At 42.7% G+C, this 23,754-nt stretch overlaps 1 protein-coding gene and 1 long non-coding RNA gene across 2 annotated transcripts in view; both read right to left on the reverse strand.

The window, feature by feature from the left end:
• LOC310997446 (uncharacterized protein) overlaps positions 1-23,754 on the reverse strand; it is a 136,888-nt gene that overhangs the window by 92,949 nt on the left and 20,185 nt on the right. The window contains exon 9 of the mRNA XM_083987140.1: positions 5,868-6,041. Within this exon, the coding sequence (XP_083843266.1) occupies positions 5,868-6,041 (174 nt within the window). The remainder of the gene's footprint in view (positions 1-5,867; positions 6,042-23,754) is intronic.
• LOC310997473 lies at positions 1,373-2,291 on the reverse strand. Its single transcript, XR_014595940.1, has 3 exons — positions 2,231-2,291; positions 2,017-2,105; positions 1,373-1,491 (listed from the first exon to the last, which is right to left on the reverse strand). It is a non-coding gene; the product is annotated as an uncharacterized lncRNA (long non-coding RNA).

Consider the following 23,754-nt stretch of genomic DNA (forward strand, 5'->3'; position numbering starts at 1 on the left):
GTGCCAACGTTTAACGTTATTCTAAACTGGCTGTCTGGAGTCCAGACTGCAGCTCTGCTGTTGTATCACGTATGAAGAAAAATTGTGATGAAACTAATGTATTCTGAATGGTAATCGGGGCGGGACCTGATAAGTTTTATGCTTCTCCCGTTTTCCCTTTAGGTCATGTTGCTTGTATTGTGTAACTGAAATTGTGTGTGATGAAGCCTGATTAAATTAACATGTCCGAAATAAATAAATAAATACAAATTGTTCGCACTGGAGCACATCTCTGACACCTTTTCTCAAAATGAGAAAATATAATGTTCATAGTTTGCAAAATCTATTGAATGTTAGAATGTTAGAGTGAGGATTTGTTCAATTATATGGTGTGTTTGAAGGTCGACATCTTCTTGTCAACAGAACTGAACTGCTCTGCATGAACAACTGTTACACTAATTCATTGGATGAACGTAATTTAATCATGCCACCTATATTCCATCTAAACAAATCATGTTAAGTCAATCTATCTTGATTGTGTTGGTCTGATTTAATTAAATTACGTTAGTACAACACAATTTAATCGTGTTGGATGAACTAATATAGGTTTTGTCTGTTAAACTAATATAAATCATGTTGGATGAACTAATATAGGATTTGTCTGTTATACTAATATAAATCATGTTGGATGAACTAAAATAGGTTTTGTCTGTTAAACTAATATAAATCATGTTGGATTAACTATAGGTTTTGTCTGGTATACTAATATCTTGTCTTGTGTTGTTTTCACTGCTGGTGTAAGCATTATGTTTAGCTAACATACATAAAACAACAAGCATAAACGTTTACAATTTTTATTTAACATAGGTGCAACATAGACACTTTACCATTGTCTTATTGTATTTGATGCATCTCCACAATATGCCACAGTACAACTTAACTGCTGACTAAAACAGTGTCTTAAATCCTTCCAGCACTCAATGAAAAGCACATTTTCTCGAAGACTTGCAACATTTTTTCAGCCTTCGTCACAAATGCTTGTAGAATACACAAAGACACTGTTCTGTGTCATCTCCACACACACACACGGGACTTTTCAACATAGGAGACAACAATCTTAATCTCAGTCCACTGTGCAAACTAAATTGTCTGTTGAAACATTTTTCTTCTAATCTTGAACTTTCAAAAACAAAAATCTGCATTGGCAGAGATGTGGGCAAATGCCATCCTTGAATCAGTCTTCATCAAGCTTATTCAAAAGCTGCGCCTTGGATGACAACCTCCACCCATCCAAAGTGCATGTGAGGGTGGGTGGGTAAGCTCAGGTTCAGACAGTCCAAATAACAGAGCACAGGGAATCGCAGTGTCCCCCAAACCACCGAGGACCCCCACACCTTCAATCAGGACGCCGATGTCCTCTGGATCATCTCCAGGCTCTGCATCCTCCTTCTGTATGTCGTACACTCCCATCACAGATTGCTCCATTGAAGTCTTGGCCTCTGTGTTTGCGCTCTATGGATTAAAATATGACAATACATACATTTGATATGAGTCTAGACAAAGTGTGGAAATAGGCTTCAACCACAGCAAGAACACTGCATAAAAGTACATTTTATGAATAAAATTAAGAATTGAGCTCTAATTTATGCTTTCAAAGTAACAGTACTTAGCATCAAACAACAGATGTCATTTATGTTTGAGGGATGTAAATGATAATGTTACACAACAATCATCAATTCTGGCCAGGATTTGTACTAAATATATTAAAATGGTTAATAATATTGTTTTAGGGCATTTAAAACATACATTCAGCCAATTATATCTCTAGTTTTCAACCTTGCAGAAATTTGAGAAATAGCAGATGATGAAAAACAAGGGCAAAGCAAAATGTACTTTATTTATACAGGGTTAGTTGTAGGGTATCACGTTTTAATATGCAATATTTACCACCCTTTGCTTCAAATTTAACACATCCAACAAGTAAATATGTGCTTTCTCTGACTGGCTACTTTGTCACACCTCGTGCATGTAACTCACCATATATTATTTCACGAGTTTCTCATGGTCTGTGTTCAGGTAGACGCAAGGACTTGAGGATGCATGCTCGTCTTGTATGTAGTGTCATCCTGAAGAAAAAGGGAAACCATTTTAACAATATTCTGCATTTTAGGCAGCAGTTCCAAAAAGGAACTCCACAGTATTAACAGACTCTCTGAACTTTTGCACAACTTTTGAACAATTAAATACAAACCTTGGAAATGGCCACCATATGTCTAATTTTTTCCCCTGCCGCTCCACCTTTCCCTCGAAAGAGCTCCATCATGTGTGGAGAGTGTTGGTCGAGCTCAGCAAAGAATGTTGATAGCAGAGGTACAGTTGATATGCGTACAGTATGAACTCTTTGTCGATCTGAAAAACATCAACAATACACTCACTCATCCTATTTGAACATCACAACAATATACAACACAGGAAGGATGAACAGTGAATTACTACTGTAGCTGTGCAATCATGATATTATGGGTGGAAGGAAAAAAATCGATTCACAATACTATCACAATAGTATCAGCTGTCCGTCTGAGGACAGAGAACAGGTAGGAGGACAGAGACAAGGGAGGAGGACAAAGAACAGGTAGGAGGACAGAGACGAGGGAGGGGGACAGAGAAAAGGGAGAGGACAGAAAAAAGGAAGGAAGACAGAGACAAGGGAGGAGGAGAGAGAATGATGATCATAATGATGATGTTGTTTATAATGTTTAAGTAATTACCTACTACTCTGGCGACACAAGGCTTGCACTGCCACATACACGTCACTGAAAGAAAAGAAAGAAAATAGAAAAACATTAGCAAATGATAAATGAATGCACACAGACACAGACAAAAATATTAACAACTTACCATGTATTTTTGAGGTGCACAAATCTCAGGGCATGGGGACACTCCTTTATTTTGGGATGTAGGCTATTTCTGGTAAAAAGAGAAATTGTTTTAAGAAGGTTAATACAACATAATGTTTCTGTAGTGAATAGGGCAAGTATTACAATATTTGTAATTACATACATTGAAATGTGAAGACTATTACTTAACCTTAATGAAACAATTTCTGTTAGCTGGGCAAGGACATGACATGTCTTCATGGAGATGACACATAGCCTCAGTTACTGCACCACAGCTTTCATAGCATCATAGTTTTAAACAGATTTAGACCGTTTGCTACCTTCCCAGACCTGCAGCTCCAACTCACGGTCGTCTATCAGTTATTTAGCTGCTCTTAGCTGAAAATAAACTCACAGTCGTCTATCAGTTATTTAGCCTGCTCTTAGCTGAAAAATGATGAGCCATCACAAACGCCGGTAGAGCGGCGCTGTAACTGTGTGTGGCTATGACTACATCCTGGCACGTCACACGCTGTTTAACCAAAGCACACAACCGAGGCGAACACACGCACACACACGCACGGACAACAGCTAACATGCTAAACGGACTCAGAAACCATAAACAATGATGCCCCCCCCCCCCCCCCCCCCCACCCCTCATGTTCTCCACTCGTTTTTGTTAGCCATAGCAAAATTAAATTAAGTTAGCATTAACTGAGAAAAACGAGTGACTAAAATATGTCTCACAAATGTCTAATGTGTACAATCCATCACTCACGCTGTTTAATTTAATACAATACATCTAAATTACTTACCAATATCACAGGTGGCAAACGTCCATCAAACTTTCCACTCCGACTTTTTTTTCTTCTTTTGAAATGTATCTGCTTCCGGTGGGTGTGGCGCATGCGCAGTAGCTGTACCTCAGGGACCTCAGTCTCATTGGATTGAAATGAATGAATCTAATTCATCTGACTTTTCCTTGATTCATGTTAAACCAACAAGAACAAATCATGTAATGAACATAAACATGATTCATTCATTTAAAGCAGAAGTGAGTGATATATTTGTGTTAATATAAGTCTTAAATAGTTATATCTTCCGACAGCAATCACTTACATGGAGTGTTTGGACTGAAACACGGGTCTCTCAGTCCCTCTGCTCTGCTCTGAGCCGAAGAGAAAACATTTATCGTATCCTACAGTTTTTATCCAATGAGGAGAGAGAACGGCATGCAGGGCTGTGTGTGCAGCCAAGGAACGCCGTGAATGTGGTGACGTAGCGACGAGGACTGTTATGGTGCGTTCAAGGAAACTCGTATTTTTCCGACCGTGAAGTGGTACCAGTTCGATCTGGTACGAGTTCACCGGTCGGAAGTTACGAGTGGCCGTTATAGTGACTTTCACCGGTAAAACAGGTCGGAAAAACACGAGTGGGTTGCCTGGAACGCTACAAAGTCGTAAGTTGTGACTTGAAGCTGTAATTTACGATTTCAAAAGCCTGCCTGGAACGCAGCATTAGCGAAAACGACCGGATCACTCACTTCTGCTTTAATGTGAACATATTTCTAGTTTGTTAATCAAACACATGCCCTGGGTCAGTTTTTTGAGTGGAACTGGCACAAACCTAAACCAGCCAGGTTTGTCATTCAGAACATGACATGTCCAAGCTCTGAGCAGAGTCTATCAGGAGTCTCTGCTGAGATATTTTCATAACAGTTGCTGCTGGATCACAGTCTCATCTACTAAGGTAAGTGTGGGTAAAGTACAGATCAAGCTCACTGCACTTTGGAGAAATGGGACACACTCATGCACTTACACTAAGCACATGCACGTGTAAGTCAAGTACAAGTGTGTAAGTGTGATCAAGTGTGCAGAATGGGACAGAGCGACAGAGCGACAGTGTGAGAGCTGCTGTTGTCTGTCCATGTGTCCATACCTGAGAGTGTCCAGTCTCCAGTGTGGATCCTCCAGTCCAGCAGACAGCAGCTTCACTCCTGACTCTCCTGGATGATTGTAGCTCAGGTCCAGCTCTCTCAGATGGGAGGGGTTGGAGCTCAGAGCTGAGGCCAGAGAACAACAGCCTTCCTCTGAGACCAGACAGTAGGACAGACTACACACACACACACACACACACACACACTTCTTGAAACTGACTTTTTCCACCACCAGAATGTTTTATTAAAGTAAATGTGCCGTTACTGACACTATTAGAATTAAAGCTATGGTCTACGATTTGGAAGATTGGTAATTATTACCATTCGGCCGGTCTGCCGCCGAAAGCCCCACTAGGATTCAGAGAAGCACAGTACAAAAGCACAGAATGTGTTGCTGCCGTTATTACCGGTACCAGTGCCGCGTCAAGTCTCCCTGATCCTCTCCCTGACACACAGCCGCTTCCAGCCACAGCTGCAGTCTGAATGGGGTCGCTCTGCACACAGCCACACCGTGGCCCTGCGGAGCTACAGACCAAGGTTTTACTAATCCTCTCCTGCTGACACAGTGCCCTGTGCTGGGCCGCATGGCGAGCAGCCTCCCTTCAGCTCTGGACCTTTCCACGGTGCTGCTACTGGCAGTGGTGCCCATACCGGTGGTCGCCGTGGTCCCGTTAACACCACCAGTTGGGCTACCGGTAATTACAGCGACGATGACAACTGACGACAACGGCAACTGGCACCGCCGTCATTATCAGCAGCTGGTGCACAGCGGCCGCAACGGGACCGTAGGTACTGGCGCCGCCGCAAAGCTCCAGAGCTGGAGTGAGGCTGCTCGCCGCGCGGCCCGGCACAGGGCGCTGTGTCTGGGGGAGAGAAGCTCTGCTCTGGTGTCGTTAGACGCTCCGAGGGGAGGGCCATATGAGCTCGGAGGGGAGGGTTTTTTTTTTTTTCAAATGTTTCTCATCGTCTTTCAGATCGTAGACCATAGCTTAAATCCAATTAGTCACAAAAGAGGCCATGGCTCAGACAAATGATGAGCTACGTGAATCAAAGCCTTGACATAAATCATACTATACCTGAGACCTTCCAGTTTACAGTGAAGACTCTCCAGTCCAACAGACAACAGCTTCACTCCTGAATCCTGCAGCTCGTTGTTACTCAGGTCCAGTTCTCTCAGACTAGAGGTCTGGGAGCTGAGGACTGAGGACAGAGTTTTGCAGCTTCTCTCTGAGAGGTTACAGCCACTCAATCTGGAGAGGAATTACAGGGGGGAAAGAAAATCAAATACCCAATACTTAAGAGAAATGAGATGTTAGTGTCATGAATTCACAAAAGCTATTAACTAACCTGAGATCTTCCAGTTTACAGCGAAGACTCTCCAGTCCAACAGACAACAGCTTCACTCCTGAATCCTGCAGGTTGTTGTTACTCAAGTCCAGTTCTCTCAGACTAGAGGACTGGGAGCTGAGGACTGAGGACATAGTTTTGCAGCTTCTCTCTGAGAGGCTACAACCACTCAGTCTGAAAAGTGAACAACAAAACAAAAAGCATCAGTTACAAAATATGTTTTGTGTTTTGCCAAAAGAAAACAACACAGTGAATCTAGATGGATATATGTCACATACAGAGCTTTGTTGGAGGCTTTGACCACTGGCAGCAGCCTCAGAAGAGCCTCCTCTGAAGCAGAGTATTTCTTCAGGTCAAACACGTCCAGATCTTTTTCTGATGACAGTAAGATGAAGACCAGAGCTGACCATTGAGCAGGAGACAGTTTATCTGTGGAGAGACGTCCTGATCTCAGGGACTGTTGGATCTCCTCTACTAGAGAACCATCATTCAGTTCATTCAGACAGTGGAACAGATTGATGCTTTTCTCTGGAGACAGGTTCTCATTTATCTTTTTCTTGATGTACTGGACTGTTTTCTGATTGGTCTGTGAGCTACTTCCTGTCTTTGTCAGCAGACCATATAGGAGAGTCTGATTGGTCTCCAGTAAAAGACCAAGGAGGAAGCGGAGGACCAAGTCCAGGTGTCCATTTGGACTCTGTAAGGTCGTGTCCACAGCACTCTGATAGAAGAGCTTTTGTTTTCCTTCAAATATTTTAGTCCACAAAGACTCTGAATGTTCTTCTGACAGCAGATTGACTCCATGTTTGATGAAGGTCAGATGGACATGAAGAGCAGCCAGAAACTCCTGAACACTCAGATGGACGAAGCAGAACACCTTGTCCTGGTACAGGCCTCTCTCCTCTTTAAAGATCTGTGTCAACACTCCTGAGTACACTGAGGCTGCTCTGATATCGATGCCACACTCTGTCAGGTCTGATTCATAGAATATCAGGTTTCCTTTCTGCAGCTGCTCAAAAGCCAGTTTTCCCAGAGACTCAATCATCTTCCTGCTCTCTGGACTCCAGTGTGGATCTGTCTCAGCTCCTCCATCATACTTGACCTTCTTGACTTTGGACTGAACCACCAGGAAGTGGATGTACATCTCAGTCAGGGTCTTGGGCAGCTCTCCTCCCTCTCTGGTCTTCAACACCTCCTCCAGAACTGTAGCAGTGATCCAGCAGAAGACTGGGATGTGGCACATGATGTGGAGGCTTCGTGATGTCTTGATGTGGGAGATAATCTTTCTGGCCTGCTCCTCATCTCTGAACCTCTTCCTGAAGTAATCCTCCTTCTGTGGGTCAGTGAATCCTCTGACCTCTGTCACCATGTCAACACACTCAGGAGGGATCTGATTGGCTGCTGCAGGTCGTGTGGTTATCCAGAGGCGAGCAGAGGGAAGCAGGTTCCCCCTGATGAGGTTGGTCAGCAGCACGTTGACTGAGGTGGACTCTGTCACATCAGTCAGGATCTCAGTGTTGTGGAAGTCCAGAGGAGGTCGACACTCATCCAGACCATCAAAGATGAAGACCACCTGGAACTGATCAAAGCTGCAGATTCCTGCTTCTTTGGTTTCAGTGAAGAAGTGATGAACAAGTTCCACCAAGCTCAACTTTTTCTCTTTCAGCACATTCAGCTCTCTGAAAGTGAAGGGAAATGTGAAGTGTATGTCCTGGTTGGTTTTGTCTTCAGCCCAGTCCAGAGTGAACTTCTGTGTTAAGACTGTTTTCCCAATGCCAGCCACTCCCTTTGTCATCACTGTTCTGATTGGTTCTTCTCTTCCAGGTGAGGCTTTAAAGATGTCTACATGTCTGATGGTTGTTTCTGGTCTGTCTGGTCTCCTGGATGCTGTTTCAATCTGTCTGACCTCATGTTCATCATTGACCTCTCCAGCCCCTCCCTCTGTGATGTAGAGCTCTGTGTAGATCTGATTCAGAAGAGTTGGGTTTCCTGCTTTAGAGATCCCCTCAAACACACACTGGAACTTCTCCTTCAGCTTAGATTTGAGTTTATGTTGACAAACTCCAGCATGACTTTCTAAATAGAGAACAAAATAAGATCAATAAATCAATAATGAAGTTAATATTTTAACATTTAACACCACTAACGAATGGCCATTATAACATATTTCCCTCTATCCCTTCAGAGAAATCCTCTTACTGATCTGCAGACAGTCAGCCAACTCTTCCTGTTTCATTCTCCTCAGGAAGTTCACTGTGATCTTAAGAAATGCCTCTCTGCTGCTCCTCCTCTGATCTTCATCCTTAACGTCCACCATCTCCTCATCCTTCCTCTGAGTCTCTAAGCATTCTGGGTAATCTGATGTCAGGAGCCTCTGGACTCTCTTCAGCTCGTTCTTCACAAAAGTGACAATGTTCTCCTCCAGCAGCTGGAACAGATGATAAACTCAACATTTCATTTAATCTGAAGACAACATGTGATTCATGTGTCAGTCTGAAGCTCTGTGGCTGTGGTTGATGGAGTTAACAGTAACAGTGTGATTGTACATGTACAGACCATAAATATGGAGTCCAGGTCTGGTTGATGCTGCTGTTCAGACTCATCACTGTGGACCTCTGAGATCTTCTTCTGAACTCTGTGGAGAAAACATGAACCGTGAGGAAAATGACAATCTGACACTAAATATGAAGGTGGCTGATTTTCAATTCCTCCACTGAGGATGGCAGGTGACTGGTAGACGACTCAGTCATGAGTCAAGAGCCAGAGACTGAGGATGGTTCACAGTTGTAAAATTAAGTGCCCACCATTTCAACCATATGAGTGTTATCATGTAGTTTTTTTTGTCTCAGAAAAACTTTTTTTGAAATTGGTTTATACAGTCTTTTCCAAGTATTTTTCTATTTCATAATTTGTAAAGTATTGAATATTACACCATGTTAGACCTTTGATTTCCATTAGTTGCCTTTTTCTGGTTCAATCATGACTACACTTAGGCAACAATGATTTTCTGACCAGGTAAGTTAAATTAACATTCATATAAAGACAGTTACTGTGTTGAATATTTAGTTTAAAAGAAGACTGTACATTTCATTTGAATATTTGATTTGAAGTGATAAGTATATAGAATGTAATTTCCAAGTAAAATGCCTTCTGTTGTATTAAACAAGGAGGACATAATGCTCTAGGAGTGACGGTGAACGTGTGAAGTGATGACATCAGTCAGTTTCTGTTGTTGTTAGCAACCATGCTGTGAACTCCCCAGTCTGCAGGAGATATTTGTTTTCTCTCTTCCATTCACTAAAGATGACGTCTGATTTTAAGTCCAGAGTCTTGTTAGTTTTAAAGTTGTGAGACGAAGCTGCAACAACTTGGCAAGAGCCTGACAACCGCTTGGCAATTTGGTTAGCACGTCCTTTATGGGTGAGTGAGTGCACATCCGTTACACCTGCTTTCAGTTCAGTCCTTAATGTTCTGTCTTTATCATTAGAATAAAAAGGTGTTCTGAGAACATATTATTTGACCTCTGTATTGTTGGAAGGGGGGGGGGGTTCAAGTGGGCCTTGGGTTGGAAAAGGTCAGGAACCGCTGACCTAGAGCATTGGAGATACAGCTGTTGTTCAGTCAATCATTCAGGGATTCACTGTTCACCTCACTGGTGTTAACAAGTCAGGTTTACCAGTCAAGTTTAAAGGGATAGTTCACCCAAAATTGACAATTCATTACAGTAAAAAGAAGTTGAGATATTTCATGGAATAGCTGACAGGTAGTTATTGATTTTTTTTCACTTTAAAGGGATAGTTCACCCAAAATTCAAATGTCACTCATTATCTACTCCCCCTCATGTCAACTAAGGGCTGGGATAAGTTCCCATGGCTTCTCTGAGTTACAGGGGGTCTTGGCGTAGCAGTGCATGTCCATATAACGGTTGCAAATGGATACCAACTGTCTTCGTAACAAAAAGACACACCAAAAAACATCCAAATACCTCCATGCTGCTCTTATGTAATGTCTGTCTTGTATTGATGCCCCTAAATGCAAAATTGTCCCGAAAAAAATTAAAGAAGTCTATTTTTCAAGCTTGTTTGTAGCGGAAGCTCCTCTTCCTGGTTCGTCAAATTTGGACGAACCAGGGTCCGTCCTGTTCCCAGTTCATCCAAATTTGACGAACCGGGAAGAGGAGCTTCAAGAAGCTTCCACTACAAAACAAGCTTGAAATATAGACTTATTTAATTTTTTTTTTTTGTAAGACGGACATTACATACGAGCAGCATGGAGGTATTTGGATGTTTTTTGGTGTGTCTTTTTGTTACGAAGACAGTTGGTATCCATTTGCAACCGTTATATGGACATGCACTGCTACGCCGAGACCCCCTGCAACTCAGAGAAGCCACGGATAACTCTGAAACTTCTCCCAGCCCTTAGTCGACATGAGGGTGAGTAGATAATGAGTGAAATTTCAATTTTGGGTGAACTATCCCTTTAAAGTCTGAATGTCTCTAATGTGGCTTCAGCTTTTTACAAGGTGTCACAAACAACTGTGGACTCAATGGAGCAGAATATCAGCAGCTACCTGAGCAGGTAGTTCAGTCCAACTACAGACTATGCAGCTCTGGACCAAGACAGGATTCTATCAGGATATAAAGTTTGCAGTTCTTACCTTCCATCAGCAGGTTGTCCCTCTTTAAAGACAATTGGGCGATACATAGACCCACCACTCTTCATGGACACACAGCTGGGTTCACGAGAGTCTGATCTCGGCATAGTCTCTAATGATCTTCTTATAGCTTCAGACAGAGGTCTCGTCTCTGTTCTTGTACTTTTGGACCTCAGTGCTGCATTCGACACCATCGACCACAGCATCCTGCTGCAGAGACTAGATCATGAAATTTGGATTAAAGGACCTGCCCTAAAATGGTTTAAGTCATACTTATCTGACAGGTTTCAATTTGTTAATGTTAATAACGACCACTCAGAGTATAGCAGAGTTACGTATGGTGTACCGCAGGGTTCAGTCTTAGGGCCAATCCTCTTCATTCTTTACATGCTCCCATTAGGTGGCATCATCCGGAAGCACTCAATCAATTTTCACTGTTATGCGGATGACACGCAACTCTACTTGTCCATTAAGCCAGATGACAGAAGCCGCCTCATCAATCTGCAAGACTGTCTGAAAGACATTAGATCCTGGATGTCCTCTAACTTCTTGCTACTGAATTCAGATAAAACTGAGGTCATTGTGTTTGGACCTAAACATCTCAGGGACACTTTCTCTAATAAGATCGCTACTCTAGATGGCATCACCCTGACCCCGAGTACAACTGCGAGGAACCATGGAGTCATTTTTGACCAGGACCTTTCCTTTAGCTCCCACATAAAACACGTGACTAGGACCGCCTTCTTCCATCTGTGCAGTATCACTAAGATTAGGAATATCCTCTCCTAGAGTGATGCTGAGAAACTGGTGCATGCATTTAGTTAGGAAGAGAGAGCACATCTCTCCCACCTTAGCTTCTCTCCACTGGCTTCCTGTAGGATTTAGAATAGACTTCAAAATCCTTCTGCTGACTTATAAGGCTTTTAATGATAAAGCTCCAACCTATCTGAAAGAACTAATCATTCCTTACTGTCCTAACAGAGCACTCCGCTCCCAGAACGCAGGTCTGTTAGTGACTCCTAGTATCTCTAAAAACAGACTGGGAGGTAGAGCCTTCAGTTACCGGGCTCCTTTACTGTGGAACCAGCTCTCTCCATGGGTCAAAGAGGCAGACACTCTAACTACATTTAAGTCTAGACTTAAGACCTTCCTTTATGTCAGGGCTTTTAGTTAGGGCTGGTTCAGGTAGCTCTGAAACCATTTTATAGCTATGCTGCTATAGGCTTAGACTGCTGGGGGACACATCTGGTCACACAGAGCCCTCTCCTTTCCCCTCCTCTCCTCTCCTCTCCTTTCCCCTCCCCTCCTCTCCTCTCCTCTCCTCTCCTCTCCTCTCCTCTCCTCTCCTCTCCTCTCCTCTCCTCTCCTCTCCTCTCCTCTCCTCTCCTCTCCTTTCCTCTCCTCTCCTCTCCTCTCCCTACCCCTCCTCTCCCCTCCTGTCCTCTCCTCAGTATATTTTTGAACTGTCATTTTCTGTTGTACTTTGGCCTTGGTGTCTCGCACTCTCTCTGTGTTTCCGCAGATCCACTGGAGCTCCATCTCTCTGTACCAGCCGCAGCCTGCAACGGGCTATACAAATAAAATTGCCTTGCCTTGCCTTGCCTTGCTGCTGCATCCTGATACAAACAAACATGTGAAAATGATGTGAGGTTTCTTGGTCCTCAGGTCCAGGACAGCTTGATAATAATAAGGTTCCATTTTAAATTCTTACCTTCCATCAGCAGGTTGTCCTTCTTTAAAGACAATAGGACGATTCATAGAGTTGTCACTCTTCATGGACACACAGCTGGGCTCAGGAGAATCCCCCATGTCGGGGCTGGTTGGCACAAATGCGCAGTATGATTTTATTCATAAGTAAATTGATTTTAGAAAATAACTGTGTACATTGAAATGTGTTTAGTTAAAGCTGACACCTTAACCTTTCATTTGATGTTGGTTTGAATATTCTCACATACATGATGCCAGAGTGCTATGGCAAAGAGTGATAGTGTGTCAACCAACCCTGGTCTCCCCTACTGCTGGACCCCCCGAAACTCAGAGAAGGCACGGAGGACTCTGAAAATTCTCCCAGCCCTTAGTCGACATGAGGGTGAGTAGATAATGAGTGAAATTTGAATTTTGGGTGAACTATCCCTTTAAATTCTTACCTTCCATCAGCAGCTTGTCCTTCTTTAAAGACAATAGGCTCAACCATAGACCGGTCACTCTTCATGGACACACAGCTGGGTTCAGGAGAGTCTGATCTCTGCTGCTGCATCCTGATATGTAACAAGTGATGAATGAAATGTTGTAGTTTGACCAGAATAAAGATTCATTTTGAGCAGATCTGACCTCATCTTAGTTGATCAGTTGATGAATCAGTGGTTGGTTGTTCCTTCACTTAGACACTTCATACTTTAGTATTATCATTTCTAAGTTGTTGTTGAGTCGTTGATGTGACAGTGAGTGTGAATAATGATGGTGCAGTGATGCGAGTGCTGAGCTCTGACATGGAGAAGAGTCATGGACAGTTAGAGATCCTCATCTCACCTCTGAGCTTTGCTCTGGCTCTCATGTTCCCCCCACAGAGTGGTTTTAGAGGGAGGGGCTCCCTCCTCTCTGTCCTCACACTGATTCATAGCAGAGCCCCCACCTTCACACAAACACAACAACAGGACTCATCACAACAGGACGAACATTACTTCTGATCACTGTCACTAATATGTCACTAATACACTGAGCTGGACACGTTGATCTATTCCAGACATCACAACAACCACAACTTTGATACTAAGTCATTTTTCCAATATTTAGAAATATGAATTAAAGCTGTTTTATACATAAACTATTTGAAGTGACAGAAAATATCAGATCAAAGTTGAACATCACCAGTTGAGTCAGGTTTTCCTCAGGGTCAGTCTCCAGGATGGTGCTGGTGCTTCCTGTTTCTTGGAGCTCAGGGCTGTCCCACTGTCAAAAACAAACACAAAGATACTGTCAGAGCAGACATTTAGATTTGGACACACATCTTTGCAACAGCAACACACTGGGATATAATGTAGCAGACAGAAAAAGAAGAGTTCTCTGTCCATTTGAATATTACAAGTAGTTTGTCAGTAAAACTCTTCCTCCCAGCCTCCTCCTCTTCCTCCAAGCTTTTCCCACCAACATGCAAATTGACCTCAGTCTCTGTCCTGTTACTGAGTCCAACCATGACAGGAACATTTCTCTGTCAACCTCAACACATCACCTGATTGGACTAAACAACTGCAACATCACATCACACTATTTGAAACACATGTGTCAACAACAACATGAGCCAAAAAAAACCAACAACAACAACATGAGCCCAGCAGTCTGACATCACTGAACCTCTACAGACTTTTTCTTTTCAACAAACTTTATTATCATATTTGAAACATTATACATAAATGACATCATAGGCTACTGTCATGAAACAACACTAAAGTACAGAGAGTGTGTAATACATACAGCAGAGATTGACAAAAATAAATAAATGAAATAATAAATAAATAAATCAGAAAAATCTGATAAAAATACAATGTATCCAGATGCGTAAGGATAATTATGAACAATAAAGAGCCAGAAAATAAATATGCAAAAATTGAAAAAAACAAAAACAAACGAAAAAAACAGAGATTTTGTAATATGGACCATCATATTTTCCATAAGACTGGATGTCTTCAAAGCTTTCTTGTTTTTACATAATTTTACAGAAAAAGACATAAAAAGATTGAACTTCCACATAAAATAAAGTTTCATTTGGCATAGCCTGGAGAAATCTGGCTTTGTGTATGTGAAATTTACCCAGCAGACACAGTAATTTTATTACGTTATTAACTTCCTTATTTTTACATTCAACATTTAAGAATGAGACCATACTTTCAGTAATAGTGATCAAAACTTTATGAGATTCCCAAATCAATAAAGACATTTGAGTCCAAAAACAAGTAGCATAGGGACATCCATAAAACTAATTAGAGAAGGACACAACCTCTTTTTTGCAGAAGGTGCATAAAGGGGACACATCAGGTCTAAATCTGTTAATGAATTCATTACTCTGCAGCGCCCTCTACTGTTTAACTGACACTTTACAGCCTGACGTGTTGGAGCTCGCTCAACAACTCGTTCAACAGGAAATATGTGGACAACACTTGTTGTTTTCATTGCGCAGGAAGCGAGTGTGTGTCTATCAATCAAACTCAACTACGTCATCAGTAGAAAGTGACGACAGCTGATATCAAAACACTTTGACAAGAGCTTCTTTGTTTCTCTGAACTTCCACACATCCACAACAAGCTTTAAGCCAACACAAAGTTACACTTGTTACCTGGAAGTTTCTCTGCTGCTCCTCTCGCCTCCGTCTCTGTCACTGCGCGCGCCTCACGGAAGTGTCAGGTGAGTGGTTACTGTGGGCGTGGCCAGGTGAGCAGGACTCTGTGACGGAGCTGCTCACAGATGAAACCTGATACATGAAGGTCAGAAAACATGTAGCAGGACGTCACTAAGTCCCAAACAGCAGAGACCAATCAAGTGAGAGGAATTGGAGGAGGGACTGATTGGCAGCAGGTGTGACTGCAGCAGCCACTCTACTGATCCTTTGTGAACAACAGGGCTGTGACTTTTAACATTGTTTTATACTCATGTTAGCCTTTTCATTGTTAGGGTATGGACAGTATTTTTATTTTAATGATTTTAATTGTGGTTCTGTTAAATTTTGCTTTTAGGTTTGACTGCCAGCACAGAGGTTTGTAAAACATACAACATTTAAACCTCTTGTGTCCAAAAAGTAAAGTAACAGTGCTTTTTGTCTGTTTTTATGCAAAGCACTGACTGCCTTTTATTTTATTTTAGTATTATATTTAGTTTTATTGATTTAATTGTTTTTACTGTTTGATATAGGAGTTAAATTGTTTTAACACTCTGTCTCCTTTTGTCTCTAGTGCTGTGGCTGGCGAGCTCCTCCATTCACCGGTGGTTGATGCTGGGAGTTCACTTTAGATGGTGATATGGTTTGTGGTTGCACATCGTTATTAATGTGGTGTTTTATTTGAAGTGTGTTGGGTTTATATTTCTTTTGAATACTTAGTATACTCCCAGTGTCCTAGCAATGAGTGGTTGGTGTCCCAGCTGTAGTATGACTCTGTCCTCTTGTCTCTTCTTGCCTGTGTTCTTAGAGTTTTAGTTTTGATCAAATAAATGGCATGTGTCATCCACACAGACTGTTGTGGCCTCTTCATTGAAGCCCCTGTGTACTCTGTACATTCTTGAAGGTTACAATTGCAACAATGATAAGGAGGATGTTACAGAGTATTTGAACTAACTAGAAGATCAAATGTCTGAGTGGAAAAAATACAAGTTGAATGTTGCTGCCTGTCCTGTAGAAAATATAAAGGTGTTGATGTGCAACTTGTTCCAGCTGAGGTCTCTGACTGTAGCTGACCTCAGGCTGGTTGTTTCTGAGCTCATCTTGCACAGAGAAACATATTCTGACATGTTTTCACTTTACACCTCACAACAGCACAGAATCCTCCAGTCTGCCCTCAGCAGCACAGGATGGTTGCTTTTGATTCCACCTCATGCAGACACTCACATCCTGACGTGTCTTCACCGTACGTCACTGTACGCTTCAGAGTCTGTGTTTCTGCACTCATCACTACACAGTGGTGTGTAGTGGGTCTGGAATAGCCACATATAGTTTATTATGTTAACAGACACCCCCTCTTTTTCATTTTAATGAACCTTTATAAAGACAGTTTTGCAGAAAGCATTACCTCTTTACACCAGTAGAGGGTGCTCTAACACCAGTGGGTCCAGCAAACAGTCTCTGCTCTGATGCTCTTTTGTGTTTCTGCACTCATCACTACACAGTGGTGCTTTCAGCAGATACACACATTTTGGAGCATTTTCATCACACACTGTTTCAGTGATAAATAACACATCAGAAACATCTGCACTCCAATGATCAGATGGTCCATTTTGTGTAGAGGAGCACATTGTCACCAGTTTTCATCATCCACTGTGCCAGTGATGAAGACCAGGGTAGAATGTGTGTTTCTGCAGCTGCATCAACACAACGGTGTACTTTGGCCTGATCTCAGGTGGAGGAGAGCATGTTGACATGTTTCCACCACACACCGTGTCAGTGATGAAGAACAGACCAGAGTCTGTGTCTCTGCTCTCATCAACTCTCAACTTACCTCAACCAGAGAGAAAGATTCAACTCAGATGAACAGAACGGTCAACTTTGACCTGATCTGCAGTTAAAAAACAACAACACTCCATCTCCATCTTCCATCTCACTGATCCTCAGAAACTGCTGTGACTGTGGAGAAGAGTCAGTGTGCAGCATTAACTGTCCAACATGGTGACAAACAGTTGGGAGTGATTTCATCTGTAAAAGTATCTCAGCTGACGAGTTCATCTACCAGACTAATCCTTCCAAACATGATGCAGCTTCTTTCCTCCATGTGCTCATGAGCTCAGTTGAATAGGATTATTTTATGACTTTTATTATGTGGTAGGCTATGTGACAAGATGGTCAATATTGGGGGGGGGGGGGGGGGTAAAATTTCAAACAAACCTTTTTTGTCTTTTATACACTGTACAAAAACACAACACTTATGACTTTTACATGAAGTCCAGATTCACATCAATGTTGGTCCAAAAAGGAGAAGTTACATCCTTTCATGTATTTTTTATTGAAATAATCAAGACATTCCCATTAAAGACATAGCAATCTAGATTGACACGTGTGAAAGATCATCTCAAACATACAATGCAGGCACAAAAGAACGATGAGTGATATACAAACTAAACAATTACAGTCAGCCTCCTTACATCAGTGTCCATAACTTCACTTTGCCATATAATGTGAGATCCCTCAGTCTCCATAAACTCAGTAATAAAAGAATCAAACCCCAATAAGCAGAGATTCAGAGATTTGTCTTTTCAGATTTAGCATCAGATTGAAAACAGTGGATTTGGTCCAGTGGTTGCATTACAACAATCAATCAATCAGCACTAAAATGGGTTGTGTTCAAATATTGATGATGACAGTGATGTTATCAGACTGATCAATATTTAGTGTGTGAGTCTGAGACACATCTGCTTCACAGTACAGAGTGTGTGTGATGGTGACCAGAGTCAACTTTGACTTCAGCAGCTGACCTGGAGTCAGCAGAGTTTCTGTCCTCAGGAGAGACAGTGAGACCTACAGAGGACACAGAGACACTGAGGAACCAGACCAGATCCAGAACCCAGGATACAGAGGTTCAGTGAATGTGGTGTTGAAGGTGTGGAGGTGGATCAGTGAGTCAGAGGAGACACTGTAGAAGGACAGAGTGCCAGCAGGACAGTCCACATACACTGCTGCTCTGTTAGAGACACAGGAGGAGGAGATGTATGTTTGTCTGTTGTTGTGACGGACAGAGTAACAACCATCATAATCAGAGCACCTCAGACTCCAGGACTGATCATTTCCTCCAAACGAACAGTCTGTACTGCCTCCTTTCCTTCTGATTCCTCTGTAACTCACTGATATATAAACCAGTCCTCTCCACTCGACCTCCCAGTAACAGCGACCAGTCAGACCAGTTCTACACAGCAGCTGAGGACAGACATCAAATCTGTCTGGATGATCAGGATATGACTGATCCTCTGTCACACATGTCACCTTCCTGTTGTTGTCAGACAGTTTGAGGTGTGTGTTCACTGTGTTCATGTCCAGTTCCAGTTCACAGGCGTCTGATGGAGAGAACAAGACACAACACAGCTGCAGTTTATCATCTGTTCATTTATCAACAACTTCACTGACAATTCATCAAAGTCAAACATTCAAACTGACATTTGATAGGATTTTATACTGTGAATAAAGTTCCACTACATTTCAATGAAAATCCAACAATCCAGTTGTAACAACATCAACAGTTAGTGAAGATGAGAGTCAAGACGTCAACAATGTTGTGCTTTTCTTCTGGTGTGGACCTGAGGATGAGGCTGATGGAGATCCACACCAATAAACACATGGGGCCCTAGTTTGCTGGCGCAGCGCAGGTGGCGCAAGGTAACGCAGCTGGTCTAATGCAAGTTTCGACCAGCGCAGCCTAGCGCAAAGTCAGATTGGAAGATTGGCAGATCGCGCTGCGCTGAGATAGACGTGGCCGCGCAGCAGGGGGAGGCGTCACAGATTCAGCTTGGTGCAGTGGAAGTTTCGTGGGAAAATGTCCCGCCGAGGTTGCGCTGAAAGCTCGCCACCTCAAACCAGGTCTAGTCTCAGCGCAGGGCGGAGCGCAGCAGGTGCAGTGGAAGTTTGGCTGACTGACCTGCAGTGCACACACGTCACCAAGACCTCACAGGCAGATCTCCACAGTTCCAGGCACATTTCAATGCAATAAATATCCACAATAACCACGATTTAATGCAACTAATGGAATCAACACGTGAATTTATATCTATATAGATTGTCCCGTCACATCTGACGTCAGATCAAAGCAGAGATCAAAGGCTGTCGGCGCGTAAAGGAAACTCCACCTGAATTAACACAGCAGGGACGAACTGGCACTGAAAAGCAGCTGTGGATGTCCAAAGAGCAGGACTGAGGGTGGATGACTGCATGTCGCTGCCGTGTTGAGACTACGCACTATGCCCTTGTGATGATCCCCTTTATTTATTTATTTACTTATTCATTTATTAGAGGGTGACTGCTTCGTCACGCGGCCGTAATGAAAAACAAAACACAAATCATCATCTCTCTTAGCCCACCACAGCCTCGGTATCAGATAGTCAGTATAGCCTATACTCAGCATCTCTCATCACAGAGAAAAAAGAGAGGAGGACAGAGAGAGAGAGAGAGAGAGAGAGAGAGAGAGAGAGAGAGAGATTTCATCCCGCATGGTGTTTGTTAATGTTGTGATTAGTGTACACCTCTCATCTGTCTTACACAGGGAATAATAAATTGAAATGAATAAATGTGAGTTTCTTTATTAGTTTATTAGTTGTTGTTTCTTACACTGGGCACCGGTTCTCAGTGTATCAGATCAAACCTGATTAAGGATGTTAGTAAACTCATTATTCGGTCACTCTGAGCTCGGACCTCCGGACCAAAACAGCTGTTTCCTCCGGGGAGAGGTTCGGCCTCTGGCGTCGCTGTCTCCTCCGTCCATGTCAAAGTATAAAATGACAAACTTGCAGTGCGCATCACCCGCCGCGCAGTTAAAGGTGAGGAGAGGAGCTCATTTGATTGGTGAAGATCCGAATCGGCTGTGTTAATCCCACTTCTCCTCCTCCTGTCTCCCTCCCGCCCTGTCTCCTCCCCCTTTGCCGTTTGCGCCGGTAGGAGGGACGAGGGGCGGGCTTGCGCTGGCGTAAGTCGGACTGCGCGGCCCAGCAAACTTGCGAAATGGACCTGGACACGCCTAGTTGACGTGGCGAAGCTGCGCTGAACTTAGACTTCGCCCGGTCTAGGAAACTAGGGCCCATGGAGTCAATCAAGCTTCACTAATGAAACTGGATCATCATCTTCCACTGCAGCACAAAGAAGCTCTGAACCATCTGCTTTCTAAAACTGTCATCAGCTCCATCAAAGAGCTCACACTCAGCACAAAGTTCACACCTCTGACATCAAATGTCAAACAAGCTTCACAACAGTCTGGATGGTTTGGTCCAAAAGCTCCAAAAAGCTCAACTCAGTGTTGATGAATCTCCAGTCAGAGGACTGAGGCTCCACTGACTGGTTTGAAGCTGCTTTTCACTGACCAGGGATCAGATGCACAAAGAAATGATGTGTACACCCTCTACATATCAATACTTGTGTGTGCTTCAGCATCTGTCCACCTGTTAGTGAAAAGCAGCAAAAAACAAGAGCAGTGTTACCATGGAGCCACATCCACAAAGTTTCTACTGACCTCAGAGCAGCTGCATCACAACCACTCAGCATGTGGCTGTTTCTAGTGACTTTAATGAATCCATCAGCTGGAAAGCATCATGTCTACATCATCATTACTGAAGCTCTGAAAGGTCAGCACTGATTTAGTTTGTGTTGTCATGGAAAGAACACCTTTGGAATTAAAAATAATAACCCCTCCACTCACAATTAGCACTGGTTTTATCACATACTTAGGAATCAACATCTCCGCCAGGCTGTCAGAGTTGGTTAATCTCAACTTTAACCCACTTCTCAAAAAAATAGAACACAGCTTACAGCGCTGGATGAACCTACCAATATCCCTCATAGGCAGAATCTCTACAATCAAAATGACTATACTACCCATGATTAATTACCTTTTCTCAATGATCCCCATTATGCCCCCATCCTCCTGGTTCAAATCCCTAGACTCTGCTATCTCAAAATACTACTGGAAAAATAAAACACCCAGAATCAAATTAGCTACTCTACAGAAATCCAAGTCTCAGGGAGGCCTGGAAGCACCAAATTTTCTCTATTATTTCTTAGCCCATCAATTACAATATATTCATAAATGGATGCACCCCACTGACACGGACAATTCCTGGATAGACATCGAACAAACATTATGCAAAGAAATCAGTATATCAGATCTACCATTCATAAGTCACTCCATCACACACCACCCCTGCTTCAAAATTCCAACCATAGCCACAACTCTGACAGCCTGGTGGAAGATCCACCAAATCTCTGGCACCACAATTTCACCTACCAAGCACTCTCCGATCTGGAATAATCCTGACTTTTTAATTAATAAAAAGCCACTATACCTTTCATCATGGATCAGTAAAGGCATAACACATCTCCAACACTTACTTCACAATAACACTTGGTCCACTTTTTCTTTTTTGGTCCAGAATTTTGGCATTGGGGAAAACCATTTCCTGGAATTTATGCAAATCAAATCTGCTATTCAAGTTAAAATCAACCCACCCTCCCTTGACCTCACCCCATTAATATCAAGCCTTATAGAAATTACAACAAGGAAAAAACTACTCTCCAAAATTTACAAAATACTATCAACATACGACCAGACAATGTCCCTTCCATCAAATAAATGGGAACAGGATTTACAGCTCACCCCCAATCCCGACTTCTGGACCCAAATCTGTAAAAACATATTTTCCAGAGGGGAACCCTCTGGGCCTTCAAGGTATTCAGTGAAGGCCTAAGAAATAAATATAGAAATAATTTTTGTGCTACTATATACTTATTTTATTTTTAATTTTAATTTAATTAAATTTATTAATTTTATACAGTGAGCAACACACAAGTAATATTAGATCATTGTTATAAAGTTGGACTAATATTTCTTGGGAAACAATGGGTTAATATAATGGAACGGGAAATGGACCAATCACAATTTTTCTTCCAACGATATCTGGGCAGTAAATCATCAACTCCCCCTGCAGGGCCTTCAGTGGCTGTGACTGAAGGCCCATGTAATGCAAGTCAATGTGGGCATGAATTTGAGATTGACAGGTGTCTTAGCCAATCATATTCCACTGAGTTGTGGGCGGGACCATACTACGACATCTTCCGGGTATTCGCGAATACCCAGCAGAACAACATAGCCGCCAAAATACTGAGGGAGCGGGTTGCCAAGTCCGCTTATTATACGTGACTTTGGGCTTGTTTTTCTGTGAAGTCGCTTATAAATATTGGTAGTCGTGGGTTGCGGGTTTTTGGGCTTGTTGTTAAAGTGTAGTTACTTATTTAGGGCTGCTTCCAGCTCCATGAGTTGTCAAGCAGATATTTTCGACATGTTATTTAAACGCAGGATAGTTTCTCCTCCTGCTGGATGTGTCACCCCCGTTCCCCCCGCAGCTCCCTCCCCCCGTACACACACGACACTTTGCCACGGTGACAACAACAACAACGAGATTGGCTTTCACCACGCTGATCAAGAGAATAGTTACCGTAAATTCTCATGGTGGGTCTATTTTTATTCCTATTTTTTATTCCTACCTCATAGCCCACGATCGCCCGTTTGAGCAGTTTCCAGTTTAACTGCTTCATCCGTTTCACAAAGCAGGTTCAACAAATTGAGTCTAATCCTGAACTCTGAGTTGATCTAGCCTACTCCGAGATAGGAATCCCAGAGTTTGCCTCATTTCAGGGTTAACAGACTCATTTTTCACTAAACCTGCTTTGTGAAACGGACTCCTGCCCTGACTGAGACTGACTGACTGAGCGGGTGGTGAAGCTCCGACTCGCCGCGGTACGAGCACCCGGCACTCGGCCTGAACGAAGCACACCACCCGGTCATGTTGCTCGGTCCAGCCCGTTGAGAACTCCGACTGACCGAAGGAAAGAGCGGAGCCTACAGTCTGTGGCCGGAGCGCACATTTATTTATTAAAAGCTTAAATGGTGCTTATTAAACGCCTGACTTTAAGCTGGGTCAGTTCTGCTGTTGAAGCCCCACAGACCCACAGACCCACAGACCCAGACCCAGACCCACAGACCCAGCGTCGCAGCAGCACAGAACTGAATTTGTACTGTAAACCTACAATTTGCATACAGTAGTTTGATAGCCATTAAGGCCAGTGAAAAATGGCTGAGCATTTACAAAGAACTTGTGCCTTTTTCCCATTTCACCTCAGGAGGTGTTTGTTTTATAGCCACTTTTGGCAGAAATATTAAATCTACAGTGAAATTCAACTGTGTCTAAGCTCAAACAAACACAAAAAACATTATCAAAAATACATCTTTAGTTGTTGAACAGCTCATGATTGACATTTTACTTTCATTCCAGCTAAACAAATAAGTGAATGTGTGATTTGCTAGTTTCTTTTTTTTTTTTTTAAATAAGTGATTCATGATAGCCAGCTTTGAATGACTGTTTTTCCAGAATCACCTTGTGTGTTGTGAAGCCAGTTAGGGCAAAGAAACATGTAATATGCCGACCATCCATGTGACAAGTTGCAAATGTTACATGTTCAAACTATGTGTTTGCTCATCTATCTATCTGATGTTTTTTTTATTTTTTTTATTATC

The sequence above is a fragment of the Trachurus trachurus genome (genome assembly GCF_905171665.1).
Source record: "Trachurus trachurus genome assembly, chromosome: 14".
NCBI lineage: Eukaryota > Metazoa > Chordata > Actinopteri > Carangiformes > Carangidae > Trachurus > Trachurus trachurus.